The following is a 19723-nucleotide window of genomic DNA, read 5'->3' on the forward strand; positions in this document are numbered from 1 at the left end:
CTTGAACAGAGGTGGCGGCTCTTCGCGGAAAGACGCTAGTCTTTATTGGGGTTAGCGTGTGCTCGCCAAATTCGCGCTAGCGCGGCCTTCCAGGGCTCCGAGCGAAACCCACACAAATCCAGATGACTTTGAGAATTCTACGAGGACAACGACGACAACCGACGACGCCGCCGCCAAACTCTTGACCACCGTTTCAGAGGTTCAAGGACAATCAAAATGGCGAACAACAGATTGCAATACGTGAGTTTTCACACTGGCATATATTTCATGCTTGGATAAAATACTGATTTACTTTTTTTCCTACAGCGGAGACGGAACCCGTACGTTTGAAATTTCCCCCCAGAAGTTCACAATACTATGCTCCCTGCGTCGCTTTCGTTCTCGGCGTTGTTCGCTTCAGTTCAGTGGCATATCGCATGATATTTGGCGCGACGAGACACATCACTTCCGAATCTGCCCTTGAAAGCACGATATTGATAGGTTTTTGTTCTACAGGTACAACACGCGGTCCAACAAGGTCCGCATCATCAAGACTCCTGGCGGCGAGCTCCGTTACCTCCACATCAAGAAGAAGGGCACTGCCCCCAAGTGCGGTGACTGTGGCATCAAGCTCCCCGGCGTGAGTGCTCCCGTGTGAAATTCTAGCTAGCAAGCGGTCCTATGTGCGCTCTTTTGGATGTCTTCGATTATACTGTCGAATCAAGAGACAAGCTCGAGGAACGGAACGCGCACATTTGATCGTCTCTAGCCAAGTGATAGGAAGACGAGCAGGGTCACTGATTACAAGGCTTAGATTCCCGCCCTCCGCCCCCGTGAATACTCCCAGATCTCCCGGCCCAAGAAGACCGTCAGCCGTGCCTATGGTGGTTCTCGCTGCGCCGGTTGCGTCAAGGACCGTATTGTTCGTGCTTTCCTGATTGAGGAGCAGAAGATCGTCAAGAAGGTCCTCAAGGAGTCTCAGGAGAAGGCCGCTGGCAAGCGCTAAACGGATTACGTTTTGTTCTCGGTGTTGGTCCTTTTTTAAAGTGGGAGCGAATGATATGGAAAAATTCAGCCGGGTACGGTTCTCTTAGAGATAAAAGATGAACAGACACGGCTAGCATGCGAACCTTAATGGACGTGGCTATCAATGAAATTTCATTTTCATCATGAGTTATCAGCTCTCCCTGTCACTGTGTTGATCTGCCCACAGGGAACACACGAGGTATCCAGCGATGAAATAATGATCACGCTCATCAGAGAACCATTTCACTCTGTCCGGTTGCGTAGCTTTCCATTTCCGCAGGCCGATCTCATTTGAAGATATCGTAGTTACGGATTACTCGTTAATCATTGAGAAATCGTTTCATATACCTTCCCGCTCATTGTCATCTTCTCAGGGCTCAGATAAATATCTTTATGGTCAATGGTCATGGCAGGATTGCCAGCGTCAGCACCAGAAATACTGTCCAAGAGGAAATATAAATATATATATATATCAATGATACCAGGAAAAGCATAGCTGTGTGGAAATGAGAGTCGGGCATGATAGTATATTTCTAGAAGAGGGTGCCTGCTTGTGCATGTACTAGGACCCGACATCTACTGCTCCGGGTACCACTGTGCTACTTTGGCAAAACGTGAACGGGAGGATCAGATTCTTCACGGCAGAAGTAATGATATCCTTCTCGAAGAACGCACAGATGGATGAACGATGTCAGAGCTCCCTCCTCGTGATCCATGACACAAATATACCATCGTGATCACCATTCGACACAGCAACCATTAACCTGGTAGATTGCTCTTTTTTGATCCTGTTATTCATAAGAGCATGAAACTACGTACGGGATGTGGTACATATACACGCATTCGTGAATTCATCACTGGACAAATCTTGTCATGTATTTTTTGACAAAATCCTTTTTTATCCACGTCAAAGTACCCTCAGGTACCGAAACCGGGTGAATCCTGGTCGGTTATTAGGACGGCATGCAGCTAGCTATAGCGTACACAGCTGAGGGTCTAACAAAGTGTCCCACTGTTGTGAAATCGACTGCTGTTCTGTAGATCTTTGGGGATCTTGCTGGAGAGAGTCGCTCCTCGATTCCGAGGGAGGGCCAATGGGCGCCGTCAAGCATGCGTCTAAGTCATGCATCTATCGTTTGAGGCTTTACGACCTTCCACTAATCGGCACTTCTAAGGATCTACTTCGGATAGAAGAAAGATGCTGGCTTGTAAGTCCACCGTCCATGAGACATTCGACATATTAGTTTATCAGTAGATAGAGTTCTGTCACTGAAGCTGATCGACAGAGGAATGTCGCCTGTCAATTATGTAACAAGCCATCAAAAGATCACACATGTATACCTTTTTGGCTCAGACACATGATGTACGTTGCTGTGCAGATTACACTGCTGTCGGCATCCTATGGGAGCGGTGTGGACGTCACTCAGTCCCTTCTTTCCGCTCTCCAGGTACCCGTGATTCTCGTGAGAAGCTTCGGCACGAAAACTGGTCGTCAACCGGACTGGTAATGCGTGAAACCAGCTGTATCTACGTGCTGATACCAGAGGGATCTATAATAGAATCCACATAAGCAGATCCCCGAGCAGGATGTAGGAAGAAGATCATATGCTCGGGGATGGCGGAAAGGAGGTTGGGTCCCCGATTGATCTGTAAATATTAGCAACTATTCTCTGCAACTGCAAGAAGGGTGAGAAATAAGTACGCACCGAATATAACCTAGTCTGGAGGCTGATATGGGATGTGCTGTTTGGGAAATGAATCCCTGCTGTGACAACCCCGGGTGTTTAAGGTCCGGTCAGGACAGGCGGAAGGAGCATTCAGGCAACCCGGTCATAATTGTGAAGGCAACGAGCTAGTCTGAAGTGGAATCATGTTCTATTCTTTGATGAGAAGCATGCCCCATGAGGAACATCCCATACGCCCCAGTGACATGAAGCACGGAAACAATAATAAGCCACATGATGCACAACAAAGAATGACAGGGAGGAAAGACCACGGTCTCTTTTACTCTTTTCACCTTGTATCTCCAATCGTGGCGCTCAAGCCATAATGCTAGTTCGTGGAGACGTAGAATTCATCAAGCACTTGGAGTCGATCACCATACGGAGTATGCAGCCCGCTAATGGAAGGTCTGTAAGGATGTAAAAAAAGCAGCGTTTTGATCCTTATCCGTTTCTGTAGTTGTAGAACAATGGCAAGCCTAGGCTGTATCTCGGCCCTTTGCCCCCAAATAGTCTACGTTCAAGCAGCTTAGAGTTCGGAGCGGGCCGCTATTTCTACAGAAAACATCCTTTTGGCATTTCTTTGCAGCTTTGAAAGCATGAAGTAATTGATTACTCATGGATATGAATGGATCGATTCACTTTGCTGAGTTTGACAGTGGAGTCTATGTCTCAAGTTCCTGCAGGAAAAAGAAGTCCAACTCGCAGATAATTAAAGATGCACTGTAATTACTTACTTGAGGAGTGTGTCATCACGCCCAAGACCTTGAATCTCACTGTCAGACGATAATGACCTTGATCGGTGGCCCATCCCAGGGGATCTGACGTGGATGCTCGTCTCAACCTCCTTTATCTGGTACAATCCACGCCTGAAAATAAAAACGGACATCTTACTTAAACCATCGAATAACAAAGCACATGAGAAATAAAACCCGTCGAATCAAGCCCAGAGCGACTCAGAACCCACTGTGATCAGGCTCTCTGGCGCTGCCACTGCACCCCCTTGGGCTTGGCTGCATTACCAGTGGCATATCGATATCCACAAAGTCGACTGAGATAGTGAGGGTGAGGGTGAGGGCTCTACATCCCAGTTCGAATCGGATGTGACAGGCTGACAGCATTAGACATACATGAAACGTCAAACTCTAACCTATGTAGACTATCTCTGTCTAGATACCTGTCAGTTAGGCATTTGTAAGGTACTTTTGATAGTGCTTTCCAGCAGAGTTTAATTTTCTGCGCTAAAAGCCCATTACGTGCTTAGGGTCATCTAGTGCGCTGGGGTTATTCGGTCTTCTGGAGAGACGACTCGCCAGATCTTCATGCCGCTCAAATCAGCGAACAAGATGACAACGGAGTCTCGTCTCGCCTCGTCTCGCCTCATCTCCGGCGTAATGAGCGACTATCCCACTATCGAATCGACCCCACCACACCCTAAGGACCTTTACTTACATATTCCACATACCCATACATACGTACATGCGCATCCTTGAAGATGCCACCTTAGCTCCCTCTCATTTTATCAACTAGATGCCTTGCGTAGGTAATCACAAGGGAGAAACACCACCAGTCCCTCGACTTCATGGCTGGAAAATGAGCTCGAGGACGGCTGAATCTTTGGCCGAATGGGTCGTTTTTGCCTCGCACTATCTGCATGTATTAGTTTTGTGTTCTGACTCGTGTAGATGAACGATCTATACGGAGTACGGTGTACATCGGGCAGCATCCTCTGTCCTCGATGACGCGAGTCCTACGACAAGCTGACATGGATGCTGAGAGTCTGTTCGAAACTGGCATTACCCTATCATTATCATCACCATCATCATCATCGCGTCACAGTTTGCACTGACTGTCCACATGATCGACGTTAAATGAAGAGACAAATCAAATCAGCCTGGAGAGGTAATAGGACCGGACACAACAAATAAGAAATCTTCGACGCGAGGAACTTTTTTCGCTCTTACTAAGCCAGGAATGAAAAAGAAAATGGATCAAAAAGGAAAGTGCATCGACATGAATTCATGAACAAATGCTGGCTTGGGCTGGAAATAATCAACTACAGTACATGTTTAGCTAGATTATGCAAGTCAGCTATCAGAGCCCTGGTCTCAAATATGTGTCTTACTGCGGCCCGCTCTCTTCTCTCAATAGTCCAACAATTGTGATACACTGAGTTGACGATCTGACGAGGGTTCCGGGCCGCTCCACCAGCCATGGTTATTAACTGTAGGTAATCAATGGGGGAGCGAATAGAATCCACAGCAACCTCCAATCCCGCTTTCATATGCAAGACTATTAATACTCTTCGTTAGGCCCCGCCATGTCATAGAACATAGGGGTACAGGGAGGGGGCCTCCGTGCAGCCAATGACGCTAGCCAAATTGTACTGTTCTGCTGACGGTCGATGCATGAGCGTGGCAGGACCGGACGCACGGGTTGGTGACACTGTCGTCGCCACAGAAGTAGCTGTGCGAAGGTACGGGAAGTGATTCCCCATCTGTGAGGGTAGCTGCTGCTGCAGAGGGGCAGGATGCAGATACAGTCGTTCTCTTTGTGCAGCGTCCTGCTGGCCTCCTGTCATCAAAAACACCTGGCCGCGATACTTGGCTGCAATCTTGGTCGCCTTCCCGCCGTTGGCCCCAGATCGTTGGCGCTGGGGAGCCGGTGTATCCGAGCCCAACGGCCTTTTGTGATTCGCTTGCTTCCTGTATCGGGTAGTCGACTGGATGCCTTTCGTGTATGCCTCGTCCGTAAGGCGCCAGTAATTCATGGCCTTTTTGCCATTGTGAGATTCTACCCTCACAGCTTCAAAGCCCTGCGAGTTAAGTCGCACCTTAGCACGCAACTCCAGCAGAGATCAAAACAAAGAAAGGGTAAAACCATGGAGTATCTGTGGGACCACGTACCGCATTCATTGAGAGATTGTGCCGGATACTGTTCTGCCATCCCTTTGAGCGTTGGTCTCTCCCCTTGCTTGTATTTTGCTCGAACCAGCTATAGATCTCTTGAAGAGTACGCTTCCTATCAGGAGCAGTCTTAAGAGCTTCCGCGATCAAATGGGAATACGGAAGGTCTGTGGGTGCACTGTCGTCTGAAATTGGATTCTTTTCTGTTTCAGCGCGCTCAGTTTCTCGCTGAATTTCTGTTCTCTCACGGTCGACATGCTGTGAAGAATTGGAAGACGTAGCTGACCTTGTTTGGGGGGAGGATGTGGTATGCATCGTCTCAGCCTGTTGTGGAAAGGGTTCAGCGGGTGGTGAAGGCGTAAGGTAGATCTGAGAATCAGGGCCATTGCGACCATGGCACTCTACTCCCTGGATCCAGTCCGACGAACTTTCAGTCACACGAGGGTACCCAAACTGAATATCTGCCTGGTCCGGTCTGGAGTAAGGCGCCATCGTACGAGACATCCCTTCATCACAGTATGAAAATAGATAAAGATTTCCATCTTTGGGAGCTTCCAGCGGCGACGTAGAACCACTGAGGGGATAAACTTGAGTCGTATTGAGCGCCCATGGGTCAGGAAAAGTAAATGCTGTCTCCAGGGTCTCTGGGCTGCTTGAACCTGAATTCACCCACCCTATTGAGCAGGGATTGGAATCATCAGGATTCTCCGCAAAAGAGCCATCAGACGAAGGGGATGATGATTGTGACAGCCGTGAAGAGTAATGATGATATGCTCCCTGGTCAAAGTTGTTTCCGGGTAAATGGCAGGAGGGAATGGAGTGAACCATATTGTCTGGTCTTAACACAAACTAATGTCAATCACAGGCTGTTTTGAATCTCCACACAACCTTGCTGAACTGACATCAGAGGATATTATCCACAGAGAAAGAATAATAATAATAGAGTTTAATAAGGTGTAAGACTGCTCACAAGAGAGAGAGAGAGAGATCAAGCGCACTGATGAGGGGATGGCCCCGTTAGATACATGGAGGAGAAGACCAGAATTGTGGAGAGTAAATGCGAAAATAAAGAGATAGAAGCCAACAAATTCGAAGAGCCCCAAAAATTGACAGGTATTCCAAAGACAAAGGAAAAAGGAAAAGGAAAAAGAAAGGAAAAGGCGGGACCACTGAGCAAAGAGAGAAGATGCACCAGGTCATTGAGATAAAAGTGTAGTGCCAGCTCATACCTAAAGTTGACGTCCTTTCTTGTCGCCTTTTCTGCTGCGGAATATCCGACAGATTCATGCACATCTAGCCCCAGCGAACAAGGGGGAAAGGGTCTGAGACATAGGGGGACTAGTTTTCGGCCGTCATGGGTCTTGAGTGTGATATACTCATAAAGTGGTGGTGCTTCAACCCATTCCTTCTACAGGAAATGCTTTCCCAGGCTGTGGAACAGGGATCCAGCATAAGGACGCAACTAATGAACTCCGTGACCGTGAAGAAGCTGGATCTGGTACTACAGAGGGCTGCAAAGGATCAATTAGTGAAATCTTATAAGCTAGGCCGACCGGGATTAGTTTAGAGCTCGCGGATAGCGGACGCCTGCAGAGGGTCTTGCTATGGTCCATACTTTAGTACACGGAACAACCGAAAATGGAACAATGAGTGCACGGAAAAAGAAAAGAAAGAGATACAGAACATGGGCCTTTTCTGGAACCGATCTTGCCACAGCGTCTTGAGGAACCCTAACTGCTTCTCTTTCAATCCATCCTGCAGATGCTCAAGCAATTTCTCTGTTCCCCGTCCAGCCGGAACCCGTCAAACGGCCTGCAGGTGGCATAGGTGTCACCATAGCCGCCGCTTCATCACAACCCTCTCCGTTTCAATTTCGTGGCGACGATCCGAAATGCGATAAGGTACCCAGGATGCATTGCCGGCTCCCAGGTGATTTCCGTCCGCATCGCTCGAAATCGAAAAGTACTTACGCATCTTAAGCGTCGCCCCAAAATGCGGAAAAGGACGAAAACGTGCAATACCTTAAAGGGGTTGCAGATGAGGTGGTGGACTTAAGCATCAGATAGTGATTTCCCGCACGTGGAACCTCTCATATGCGAGTGTGGTCGTAGAACTGGAGCCAGACCCTAGTTGACATCTCCGAAAAGATAAGGTAGGTTCGTATGACGCGTCTTAGCCCTTCGCCTAAGGCACCTTAAAGTCATCGAGGTCGGTCGTCTTGAGATCCAGTGGTGAAGCGGACGATTAGTATTTCCCGGCCAATCATCAAACAAGATTTCCTCTCGCAGCAGACTGCCCTGAACCGAAATATTCGCGAGTATGGGATCTACCTGATCCAAAATACGTGGTTATTGGGACATCGAGGGCGACTGACCACAACGCAGACCCGCCCAAGAGATATAAATAGGCGAGATCGTTCGATCGGCAAGCCGGCGTTGACGGTTCACTTCCGGTAGTAGATCTATAACCAATCAGTATCTGCTGTTCTGACAAGCAGACTGCGACTCAGGTTAGGAAATTGGGGAGAAAGCTTACTCGCTTGAACTGAAAATGAAGTTGTAAGATTCCCTGGAGATGTCAGTACTGGTAAGTCCAATAGAAGGGGCGCCAGGATATACCTTGTCAAATGTGCTTTTAAATCCCCTCTCTCTCTTGGCGCTATAGTCCCACTCTTTGTCTACGATACGAAATGCGATATCTTCGTACGGGGGTCCAGCCATGAACCGAATAAGGCACGTATCTTCTTCGCCAGCTGCGGCAAATGATTGTCCGCGTTTCCGTCCATGCTCGCGTTCAATGCGGTACGTAGGGGCTTTGGTCTTATCGATAAGATCGGGGTAGAAAATGTTGAACTTGTAGCCCTGGACAACTTTTGGTGGCGGATTGTCATGATCATAGTGCGTCTGGTTGTACTTGTTCCACTCATACCCCATTTGCACCCGGTTGAAGTACCGCGGCTTGCGAGGTCGGTACTTGCTGGCCCATTGCGGTAGCGCACCCGTGCTGACAGATTCCTCGCCCGTAAAGATCTCCTCGTTTTCACTGATTCCTTTAGCAAGTTCCCTCTCATAAAGAGCTTTCGTCGCTTGCGAGAAATCCTCATTGGGAATCGATGAGAAGCGGGTGGATGCTGTAGCAGCAAGCATGTTCGTTGTCTGGTTTGCGGAAGCTGCAGAGGGTCTCTCCGTCTGCCGCTGACGAAGGGGAACAAAGCCCATCTTTAGAATCTTTTGTCGTTCGCGTGCCTTCAAGCGTAGTTAGCAACAGACTGGGACCACACACACAAGAGCAAGGGCAACTTACCACTTGATTAAGGAAAGCTCCTTCATCCAATATTTCCAGCCCTTTATCCTCTGGACGAATCTGGAGCAATGGCTCGGGATCTAGATCACGGAATTCGACCTCACTAAGCTGTTCAGGTCGTTCCTGATATGTCTGAATGACCGGTGCGAGAGGAGCCAGTTTCGTTCGGATAGATTCAGCCTCTTCATATTGTTGTTTGCGCAACCCTCTGACACGCTCATCGATCACGGCCTGGTAGACGTTCTTCACCTTCGCGCGAGCTTTCCACACCGTCAGGCTGCGCAAAAGCTCTTCCCAATAATCAGTGTCGATAGGCTCGTTAGAGTCCAGCTTCTTCCGGACCTGCACCTCAAGAGTCTCGAGTTGCTCGTATGTTTTTGGGCTTAGGAGTCGATTGATGTCAGCGGCAACGGAGCTTAGAGCACGTCCTTCGGGGGCAGTCGTTTTCTGACGATCTCGGCAGATAACCTTCATTGTCTGGATGGAGGCACGAGATTAGTCTCGAGCAAATGAGAACGAGACGCAGATAAGACTTACTTTCCAAAAATCCCTATTCTGTGAATTTTTCTCCAAGCTCAGAAATGTATCGATATCCTTCTCCAACTCGAGTAATTGACTCTGGGATAACCCTTCGAAAACGCCATCGGGATCCACCAGATCCAGCTCTGAGTCCGCAATCTCATCGTCAAGAGGATTCCGTGTTGGATCAATAACTCGCAGAGTAACTGTAAGCCAATCTATTGGTTTCGCACGACCCTCTTTGACTCGGATCTCGGCCTTCTTTTTCGCTTGCTTGAGAACAAACATGTCCTCCTGCGCCACCCATTCACGCACTTGCTCATCCTCCTGTAACTGATTGAGACGCACCTGGTCTCGCATGCTCCTTACCGGCGGTTGCGATGATCCGCTGTTTCCATCCTCCCATTTTCTACCGTCCCGGTGTCGATCTCTCTCGTCGTATTTGCGGTGATATTTCTGGGGCTGGCGCCACGACGAAGGGGAGCGAGAGCGGCTTCGCTTAGAGCCTGTTCTGTCCGGGAGTCGCGACGACATCTCGTCGTCCGATCGCGTGAAAGTTTTTTGAAGAGACTTTCGATCGCAGTAGTATGTTGTTAAATGTCGCGATCGCTGTCACTTTGGAAGATCCACGAATAGTCTGGACTCTGGAGAAGCTTCCGGGGTGGAAGGTTAACCGACCGGCAGAGTTTCCGCAGATTTTAGCACGTGCTCCGCTCCGCCATCACATCCAAATACAACTGGGAGTGCTGCCTGGGGATGATAATAATCGCTTACAACTACCCAGCAAGATATTTTGATGATGTCCTCGAAATGGTGGAGACTTCATCTTCCAACTCAGGATGGCTTGCCTCCTCTTCTTTTGAGATACTCCAGAAGACTAGACAGTTACGATGTTTACATGACTGACCTTTCCAATATCTGGACCGAGCATATGAGTCGCCAGGACATTCTCAACAGAGCTGATGAAGATGCTACTACAATTGACCCGAGCGAAAATCCAGATCAGCTTGAAGTGCTCCTTGGAAAGATAGGTGAAGCTCTAAGTGGCGAACCTGGCTGTACTGCATCGCTAGAAAATGGATTGCAAGAGGATTCTATGAAACTGACAGTATCAACAAAGCTTCCTGCACCGTTGAGACCTTTAATATGGATTATCTATCTTTCGAAGGAGCCGCAATCTTCTACATCTCAGCATCTTATACTCCCATTACTTCGAGCAGAAGCCGGGTGGGAGGCGCGCCAGCGAACTCTCCTTGACTACCTTAGTAAAAAAGACTGGGTTCTAGGAAAGCTTTTCGATAAGATCGAGGGCATGGGTATCGATCTGAGCACCATCTTTCCTGGAGTCTCTGGGCTACTGAAAGCTCACGGGGATACGTTGCTCTCTCAAGCTGCCAATTACATCAAAGGAGTGGCGCCTTTCGATGAACAAGAATGGCTTGACGAAGTCGCCAAATCATCACCTGATTCGGTTGTTGCTGCCAACATTCTAGCGGAAGTGTCTGGATCCGCAGACACCAGAGAGGTAGAGAGACTCGGTCCACCCCCGGACAGTTGGTGGGCGAAGCTCGCAGCAACCCGAGCTAGTAGCATGACGCCTCCAAAGCGTGGAGGAGCCACAAAAGCCGCGGAGAAAAAGATCGCGAAAAACGTTTCAGAAATGGACACGGACACAGACAGCGATGACCTCGATGATGACGATGAGTTTGAGGTGCGTGTAACCCTTTGCTATCCCTGTACTTGTTTTTAATGCCATTGCTTCAGCGACAAGAGACACCACCTAGGCTCAAAAAGGCCAAGGGGCCTGAAAGGCAATCCCCCGCTACCACTGCTACCACCGCTGGAACGGACGGTGAGACAGATCACGAACATGGACCCATGGAACGAAGATCTCCTTCGCCAGAGAAGCCTCCAGCAAAGAAATTAAAAGGACTAGGTATCATAGGCGGTAAAAAGCAGCTCAAGCAAAAGTCTCCAACACCCCCACCGCCATCTCCGCGAGATCTCACGTCACCAACATCAAAAATGGACGAGGCAACGGACTCGGGTACCGACCACGACGCTCGAGTCTCACCCTTTCCTTCTCGAGCACCAACCACTCCCAAACCCAGCGCAAGTACAATCACTGCCCCGAAACCGCGCGGGCTAGGCGTCATCGGAGGCAAAAAGAAAGAACCACCACAACAACAAATTTCTCAGCCTTCCCTCTCCCCTGAATCGCAAGGAGCCCTCACCCCAGAGCCAAAGCTAAAACGAGTTGGCAAGCTGGGTATGATCGGAGGTAAAGCCCGCAAGACCAGTGAGGTTCCCCCATCTGCCTCCTCCCGGACTCGGGCCGAGACAACGACACCGCCGCCTCCAGCAAAGTCTGAGTGCGACGAGGTTTCCCAACGAGGTGCTGTGAAGCAATCCCCTTCGCCTGTGAAACCATCGCCACAGGAGACGGAGCAGGAGCGCGCTGATCGCAAACGAGAGGAACTGAAAAGGCAGCTTGAGGCGAAGAGCAAGGCTCCGGCGAAGAAGAAAAGAAGATTCTAAGCTAGCTTTGGGCTTGTCTATAAGAGAATTTGCTGTGAATATTTCAGTACTTGTGATTCTAAAGCGCTTTGGAGCGCATTTTGGATATCATGTTCTGTTCAGCATCTGATCCGTCTATCTTCCATCGCCGGAACCGAGACGCTGGCGTCTAGTCATCTATCAAGACCCTTTAACCATCAGCTTATAACCTGATTCCCATGAGTGACCATCATAAAAGTTCTATACATGTATGCAGTAAGTCATAAGAACACAATGGGCACGGCCAGATGTTGTCATATGTTAATTCCGCTACTGCCCCCGGTACTCGCCCGCGACGGACCGCTCCGTCGCTTGCCTTGCTCGCTCGGCGTCACTAATCGTACTTTCTTAGGTGACATCATGCCAGACGAGGATGCTGCCCCCGTCCCGGCGGACGCAGGTGAAACAGTGCTTCCGCCTGATGCGGCAACACCGAGCATTCCACGGACCTTTTCGACCGCTTTGCTCTCGCCTTTTGCCCATGGGTCGCGTTTGACGAACCCCAATCCGGCTTTTCTGCTGGCAGCGTCTCGCTTTCTCGATTCATCCTGCAAAACGGCACGATTAAACTCACGGCGTGGTCCCGGCCCACAGTCGTGCATACAGCCAGGGGTGGCGCAACCCCCTTCACTGAAGGAAGGGTCGCCCAACCACGCAGTAATACAAGCCATGTGACCTCCGTGGCCGCAACCTTGACACCAGGTCCAAAGAGAGGAACCCATTGGTCGAGGAACGGTGTAATCACCCAGCAATGCGCCATCCAAACGCTGCAGCTCGGAGGGAGGGATCTGCTCCGTCTTGAGTGAGGACCGTGATGAGGATAGCAAATGCGAGGTAGCCTCGGAGGGCTCTTCAGAATCGGCAAATGATGAGATCTGCTCTGTAATCCATTCGGCCGGTGGGTCAACGCTCATGCAAATGGCACAAGGTTCTTGCGGGGTATTGCATTGGTAACAGCGACGGTTATCCTGTTTCGGGTTTTCGTAAGGTCGCTTGCATGTGAAGCAGAACACATTTATGAAAGTATTTGTCTGGGCGTACTCATACACCGCTGGATAGGATGGTACACACAAAAGTCGAAGCTCGGCAGCCTCCAGGTACATCGACTGGCGTACAAGGTGCTCATGGTAGGTTTTGAAGATGAGCTCACACTCCTCCCTGGGGAGAAGTTTCTCACATTCTTGGAAGAGTACGCGTAGTTTCTGAAGCAGGTGGGCAGCAGACTGTATGTCAACGTGCGTACTGCTGTGATTATACCTGATCGCTTCTTTCAGCAGTATTTCTGGCCCCCAAGGCTTGATTCCGCTCAAATCGGGGCTGAGAGGAATAACGACTTCGGAAAGGTCCTCCGTCGACTCAGGTACAGATCGAAAATTTGGTGCATTCTTGGCGGATGCTGAGCTGTCCTTAGGAATCTGCACGGGGCTAGACTCCGTTAGAAGTGGTGGAGGGCTCGAAGGACGTTCCAGATGAACGCAGCTAGCATCAATAACACTTTCTTGGAACAATCCGTCATCCTGAAGGGCCTGTTCGTTCAATATGGCGGTGTGAGCAAGCTGTAGATTCTCCTGCTCGCGAGTATAGTCCTCAATGAGGGATTCATCCGTTTCAGCAATCTTCGAGCTATCGTACAGTCTTGCCGCAGAGGACAACGATGTAGCCAGTGATTTGGAAGGATGTGAACTTCCTGTAGATTCTGAGAACATTGGAAAGCTCTCCGAAGATTCATGTCGGTGGAAAGGCGGTGGCCTCTGGGGCTCGATATGTGACTCGAGCGATAAAACTTTCTTAGGAAAGAGCTTATAATCACGAATCGCTGCCCTTTTGTCCTCCAATTTTTGGTCAAATTCGTCTCCTGACGCTCCTTTAACATAATCCGGGTGATTTCGAACACGCCAGTCTGCCTGACGATTAATGGCCCGCGGTGCTGATCTTTGGTCACTTTCCAGACTTTGATTCGCCGATGTCCCAGCAAGGTCTCGTGGGTTTTCAAATGAACCCAGAGAACTATCACCTGCATCTGAATGGCGCTTTTCAAACTGGGGTATGGAATGGGGTTCAACATCTGACATTGACGACCAACCGTTCGAGTCCATCGTGTTTATGGTGCCCTGGTTAGAGCTCAAAACAGAGGGCGGTAAGGGCTCAATATCTGTAGCATCATCGTTCAAGGAGGTCATTTGCGAGTGCGGACTGCCCAGGGACTCGATGGGAGAGTCTGGTAAGGGTCTTGCGAGAGGTGTGGTGATATTTGACGTGCTCTCAATTTCTGCTGTGGCTTGCTTTGATGCATCTGTCTCCATTACGCCTCTGAACAAGCGGTTTTTCAATTTATCTGTCCTCCCATCTTCCAGGGCGGGAGGTCGCTCGGCATGTTGCCCCTCTTTGGAGAGCTTTTTCCTGACGTTGCGTGAGCCTCTTTCCGGGGCCTGTCGTTGCGCCCTGGCCCTGAGTTCAAGCTCCTGAATAACAGCAAACTTCACTATCCTCCAAGTCTGAGCTAGCTTGGGCAGCGACACATCCTCCGCGCGCTCTGAATTCTGAGTCAAGGAGTCCAACAAGGCGCGCAGTACGTCCGCATGCTTGCGGCTATCTTCAGGAGCTTCGAGTAAGGGAGTATAGTGGAGAGCAAGGAATTGAAAGACGGCCGGATCCAAAGTGGCCCCGGGAACACTACCCACTACTCCGAGCTGGCGTGGTCCAGGTGGGTGAATCTTGGATAGCGTCTCTCCCAACGGAAGGACGGAAAGATTCTCGGGAACCCCCGGCGGGGTACTGCTCAACGATTTAGAAGGACGAATGCTACTGGACTTACTGGGTCGAGCGCGAATGGAGATAAACGACGGTTCATCAAGGACATCTTCCGTCGGACTCTGGCCCAAAGGTTCTCCGCTACTGTGCTCCATCTCTAGACGATCTGTGAAGTCAGTAGCACTGAGACCCGTAATACTTCGCCGAGCTCGTTTTTGAGCGAAAGCAAGCACCTCTCCATTAGGGCTCCAAGCGACGGCGCACGTGGGCCGCTGATGGACCACATGCGGAGCATAACGAATGTCGGTCTGCGTGAAAGCACCGGTTTCGCCTACAGTCCACAAGAGATCCTTGGAATGCCAAAGCAGATCGGAAGCGTGAGAGTCATACCGATCAAATTCCCGGAAGGGGATATGTGGTCGTCGAAGGTCCCAGAGGTGAATCCGTGGATCTTCTTTGTCGTACGACGTGACAACTTGGCAAGACTGCCAATCCCCGGATTCCTTATCCGTGGAAGGCGGGCGCCATCGCACATTGAGGACGGCCTGGGGTGTCCTGAACTGGAAAGTAGGCTTTTGTCTCCGCTCAGCAGTCGAGGAAAAGTCCCAGACTTTGACCTGCCTGTCTGTGCCGCCACTGACGACATGTTGTCCATCCGGGTGCCAATCTACTGAAAAACACGGTCTATCATGAGCAGTAATCCTCATTAAGGGAGCACTGCTTTTCCGAGAGTCCCACAGTTGAATCGCACCGCTATCCGTAGCGGTCGCAAACACGAAACGGTCGCTCGGTGACCACCTGATGTCACGGACGGCGTCACTGTTGCCAATGTACTGTTCCTTACTCCCACACATAGACACTCCACGCTCGGCGGACGCTGTCCGCAAGTCCCACATCCGGATCGTAGAATCCTGACTCCCTGACAGAAGCAATGCCGGAGCGTAAGGACTGAAAGCTAGCCGATGAACCTGACGGCTGTGTCCTTGGAAGCGGCAAAATTCCAAGCCAGTCCGATTGAGATCATAGACGACAATGCGACCATTAGCCACAGCGGTGGCGATGGTTCGGTCATAATTGCCATGTGACCATTTCACGTCCCTGACGGTCAGCTGGTCCTTGTGCCGTGCGGAAAGCCCACTCCCACCATGATGCGTGGAGGAGTAGCTGATGATAGCATTGCGAAGATTGATTTCCTCAGATAGACGGTCGGGGGAGACGCGAATAGTCTTTAGAATTTCCTTCCCGCCAATGACGGCGTGCGTCCGTTGCGGGGAGACGTCTAGGGCGGCTATGGGGATACCAGTCTTATGTGTAACAGTTTGAGATGCCCCAGGTCTGGAATTGACGTTAGTTCAACCGTTTCTAAGTGGCTTGAACTCAAGCTCTATGAGACCGGTAGCCTAATAGGCGGTGGAGTGGTGAAAGCGAAGCCAAGCAAGGGAAGCAGGTGTGACGATGATAAAAACAAAATGATAGAAACCCAAACCGAAGAAGAAAATGGAAGCCGTACAATGACTTGGACCTGGTTGAGCGGGGGCCAGCAGACAGGTCTGCACGATCCGTTGAGGTGTGCGGGCTGGGGGGCCGAGACCCAGAGAAAAAAGGCTGGGCAAATCTTGCTAGAGCATTGGCCGCTCGATGGGAGTATTTTTGGCCTTGATGCACTGGCGCAGGAGGAGGCGGGGGGGGAGGAGCTGGAGATTGATGTGAAGTAGAAGCGTTGCCACGAGTGGGCAGTCGAGGAAGATCCGTCATGGTAGATCAAATGATGCACGACTCAGCATCGAGTCCAAGATCGTAGAAAGAAAAACAAAGCAGACAAGGTTAGTCGATCAAGACTCATCCTGATGAAGATCGAAGCTTCATTCTCGATCATTAGGTAGGTACCCAGCAATAGTCAGATGAGCAGCAAAATACACAAAGATTGTAGAACAGAACACAGAATGATACAGAGTACGGAGTAAATTAGTCACTTGATGGCCAATAATGGCAGCAATCCATGGATTGTCTGGGGGCGGGGACAGAAAGGGGGAGGCGGAGCCAATGCAGTCGCAAAGGTGTGTATGCCTTCAAAGTAGAGGAAGCTGGGGAGTGGAGGTAGAAGGTTACCTGTAGGCTTGGTGCTATTATTATTGGCTAGAACCAGACAGCGGATGACCGAGTAAATGCAGCTCCATAAGAGATGGACAAGAAGGGGTACTTGGTTGGATGATGCTTGCAAGGTGGATAGAGGGGAGGAATGGATGACAGGAGTGAGGATGATGCCTATGATGGAAACTGGATCAATGGCAATAATGAATTGAGCAGGCCAATGGCAATACTCCACACCATGCTTCGATTGCTTGACACACTGTCAAATAATGGATCAATGTATCTCTGTAGACAAATTGCAACGTTCTATGGATGTAATCAGCTGGTAATGATCAATTTAGTACCTTAGCGTAATAGTAAATAGATGGACGGAAGAAGATGAGGATCAAAAAAAGAGTGGCAATGACTCGTGATGTGCGGGCTTTTGGGGTGGGAATGATTTAGCGTCCAGAGTGGATTCGTTGGTTTGCAGGCGGGAAGCAGCTAATCGATAGATAATCTTGAGGCTTCTGAGCTCATGGAGCCGAGACTAACACACTGTGAGACTAAACAATAATAGCAGCCACTCAGGTTGAGAATTCGTTGTACTAGGATGGAATTTAGGCAGATAGAGTACCTAAGCAAGGTACTACTACTCGTTACCAGTCTGTCCAAGGCAAACACTGGTATGTTACCTGTCCAGCTGATAGATCATAAGAAGTTAGCAACCGGCAAGTTGACAAGGAGAATCCTTGGAATAGTGGCTCTTGTGCACGGCCGTTGGGGAAAGACAGGTGAGAAGGATTGCATATCAGCCCAGATCATATTTGGAAAAATGTGCGGTCTTGGATACTAGGTAGAGAGGTACCGTAGACATAGATGTATGCATATCGAATATCAAAGCGTTGGATGCATGCATGCATGACAAGAGGCGGTCTGGAAGCTTTCTGCATCGATTGAGATACATGGGTTGTAGTTCACCAAACCAAAGGTTGGGGAAAAAAAATGATAATTCAGTAATCTAAGGACTTGATCTGAGGGATCTAACTAGTCCACTATCTGGATCTGAGTTCTTCTATTAATAATGACTGACTTGAGTCTTACCTGGTGGTGTAGTGTTTGAACCTTGTGTCTTAAACATCCATGGATACATACCAACCATGAGAGATGTTTTAGATCATCCGGACACTCGGGACTGAAGGGTGGGACAAACTATCTAATCAGGAAAAATCTAATAACAAACGTCAAGCGGCCTAACCAGGGCCTCATATACACAATATAAGAGTTCGATTCGGATCTCGACATATTTCTCCGGAGGTGTTAATTATTGTACTTTGGGTCATCAGGTAGATCTGCAGATGGGTTATGACTTCCCAGACGAGGTATAAATTCCTGAAACGTTGTATGTGATTGAACAGGTACACCACCCCTGAAAGCCTCAATCTGCTGTCAGCCACTTACGCAGAGTGATACTCCTCATACTTGGAGGCATTGAATTCCGGGCTGCACGTCTTTCATAGGGAATGTCTTTTAACTATGTGTCGAACGTCCAAGGTGCCAGACCGGTGTCATCGAATGTCGTTACTTTAGATAAATATGCAATTCAGACCACGATGAAAATCAGAATTCTACATCTAAAGTCGGATTTGGACTATAGTCCAGCGTCCAGAGTACCCATAAGGCTGGCAATCAACGATCCTCGGCAAACAACGCCGCATGGTTTGATTGCAGCTCGGGCCATTCATCGATCGAGGTAAGCAGTAAATACTTACTACCTGCGGTATATGGAAGATCTATCTTGACTCGTTCTCCAACGATTTCCTTGCGCCTGCTGACCAGTCATCTTTGTGTCTCACCCTAGAGTCTAGAGCGTTCATTGTCTCTCAAAAGGTTGGACTCGAGCACTACTTGCGTTTTGAAGGTCATGTCTGACGTCCAATCTCTTCCATTCTACCCCATAATCTCTCTTCCTCGGAAGGGTTCTTCTGCTCCATAAGCCAATCATAACGTTCAGTGGAGCTGTTGGACCCCTGTAGGGTTTGGGCATGAAGCTCAGACCTTGTCTGTTCAATTTATAGAATCCCCTTGAGAACGTTGCCAACTGGCGTCTCCATGGCCATTCATGCTTCTACCCTAGACAAACGATGACGGGAACGAGTTAGACACGATCCTTCATCCCGCGAAGTGGACTAGAGAGAATATTTTGAGGGAAATCAAAATTAAAGGGAACACTCAGACCACAAGATCGATCCGAAAAAGAGGTGTTAGAAAGATACCTTGAAGATAGGTAGTCATCCGACCTAAGGGATACGTACACCAGAAATATCGGCGGAGATGCATACCAAGGTAAACTACAGCTGTTGAAGCCCACTGAATTTTCTTGATTTTTGTTGGAATTTTCTGCTACGTCGGAACATTTTCAACGTTATTTTTCATTATTTTATTTATTTATTTATTTATTTTATTTTATTTTTTATTTATTTAGTACTACGTAGTACCTATCTGGCAGTGGCCTAGTAGTGATAAACTACTCCGTACCGCCTCCTAGAATTTCGCCTCCCAGGATCCACAAGCTTCAGCAGGCTCGAACGGAGCTAACCAGACTATGGAGTAGTTAAACCAGTCCCAGAGAGAAAAACAGTAAGTCCTTGACTCCATCCGGATCCTGTATGGCGGAACCCGCACACCGTCATTCCAGACTAATTATTATTCCCTCGTCCTCGATGATCAATCCTGAGCTGGATCTCTCCATTGATCTGCTCCTCTAACCTTTCTTTCACTCACTCTCCTTCCTCTCTTCTTCCCGATCTCCTCTTCTTTCGTCATCCTTCTATCTCTTGTGTGGTCCAATGCTTCACCATATAGTAGGGTTTTTTTCTTCATCCCTGTTCT

The 19723-nt window shown here is 49.2% G+C and overlaps 5 protein-coding genes across 5 annotated transcripts; 2 read left to right on the forward strand and 3 right to left on the reverse strand.

Moving 5' to 3' along the window:
• Positions 1–216: 216 nt before the first annotated feature.
• Aud_000423 (60S ribosomal protein eL34) lies at positions 217–985 on the forward strand (the record flags this gene model as incomplete). The annotated part of the gene is made up of 4 exons (XM_043285936.1): positions 217–240; positions 307–320; positions 496–619; positions 794–985. 4 exons carry the CDS (start codon positions 217–219, stop codon positions 983–985), a joined length of 354 nt encoding a protein of 117 aa, XP_043141871.1.
• A 4064-nt stretch (positions 986–5049) lies between these two features.
• Aud_000424 (forkhead box transcription factor) lies at positions 5050–6124 on the reverse strand (the record flags this gene model as incomplete). The annotated part of the gene is made up of 2 exons (XM_043285937.1): positions 5050–5541; positions 5633–6124. The coding sequence occupies 2 exons, from the start codon at positions 6122–6124 to the stop codon at positions 5050–5052; spliced, it is 984 nt and encodes a 327-aa protein (XP_043141872.1).
• A 1951-nt stretch (positions 6125–8075) lies between these two features.
• Positions 8076–9988, reverse strand: Aud_000425 (splicing factor cactin; the record flags this gene model as incomplete). The annotated part of the gene is made up of 5 exons (XM_043285938.1): positions 8076–8093; positions 8168–8200; positions 8251–8877; positions 8936–9412; positions 9473–9988. 5 exons carry the CDS (start codon positions 9986–9988, stop codon positions 8076–8078), a joined length of 1671 nt encoding a protein of 556 aa, XP_043141873.1.
• Positions 9989–10352: 364 nt separating this feature from the next.
• Aud_000426 (uncharacterized protein) lies at positions 10353–11992 on the forward strand (the record flags this gene model as incomplete). The annotated part of the gene is made up of 2 exons (XM_043285939.1): positions 10353–11165; positions 11219–11992. 2 exons carry the CDS (start codon positions 10353–10355, stop codon positions 11990–11992), a joined length of 1587 nt encoding a protein of 528 aa, XP_043141874.1.
• Positions 11993–12264: 272 nt separating this feature from the next.
• Positions 12265–16516, reverse strand: Aud_000427 (WD repeat protein; the record flags this gene model as incomplete). The annotated part of the gene is made up of 2 exons (XM_043285940.1): positions 12265–16096; positions 16272–16516. 2 exons carry the CDS (start codon positions 16514–16516, stop codon positions 12265–12267), a joined length of 4077 nt encoding a protein of 1358 aa, XP_043141875.1.
• Between the last annotated feature and the right edge of the window lie 3207 nt (positions 16517–19723).

This window comes from Aspergillus udagawae, assembly GCF_001078395.1.
Source record: "Aspergillus udagawae IFM 46973 DNA, scaffold_1, whole genome shotgun sequence".
Lineage (NCBI taxonomy): Eukaryota > Fungi > Ascomycota > Eurotiomycetes > Eurotiales > Aspergillaceae > Aspergillus > Aspergillus udagawae.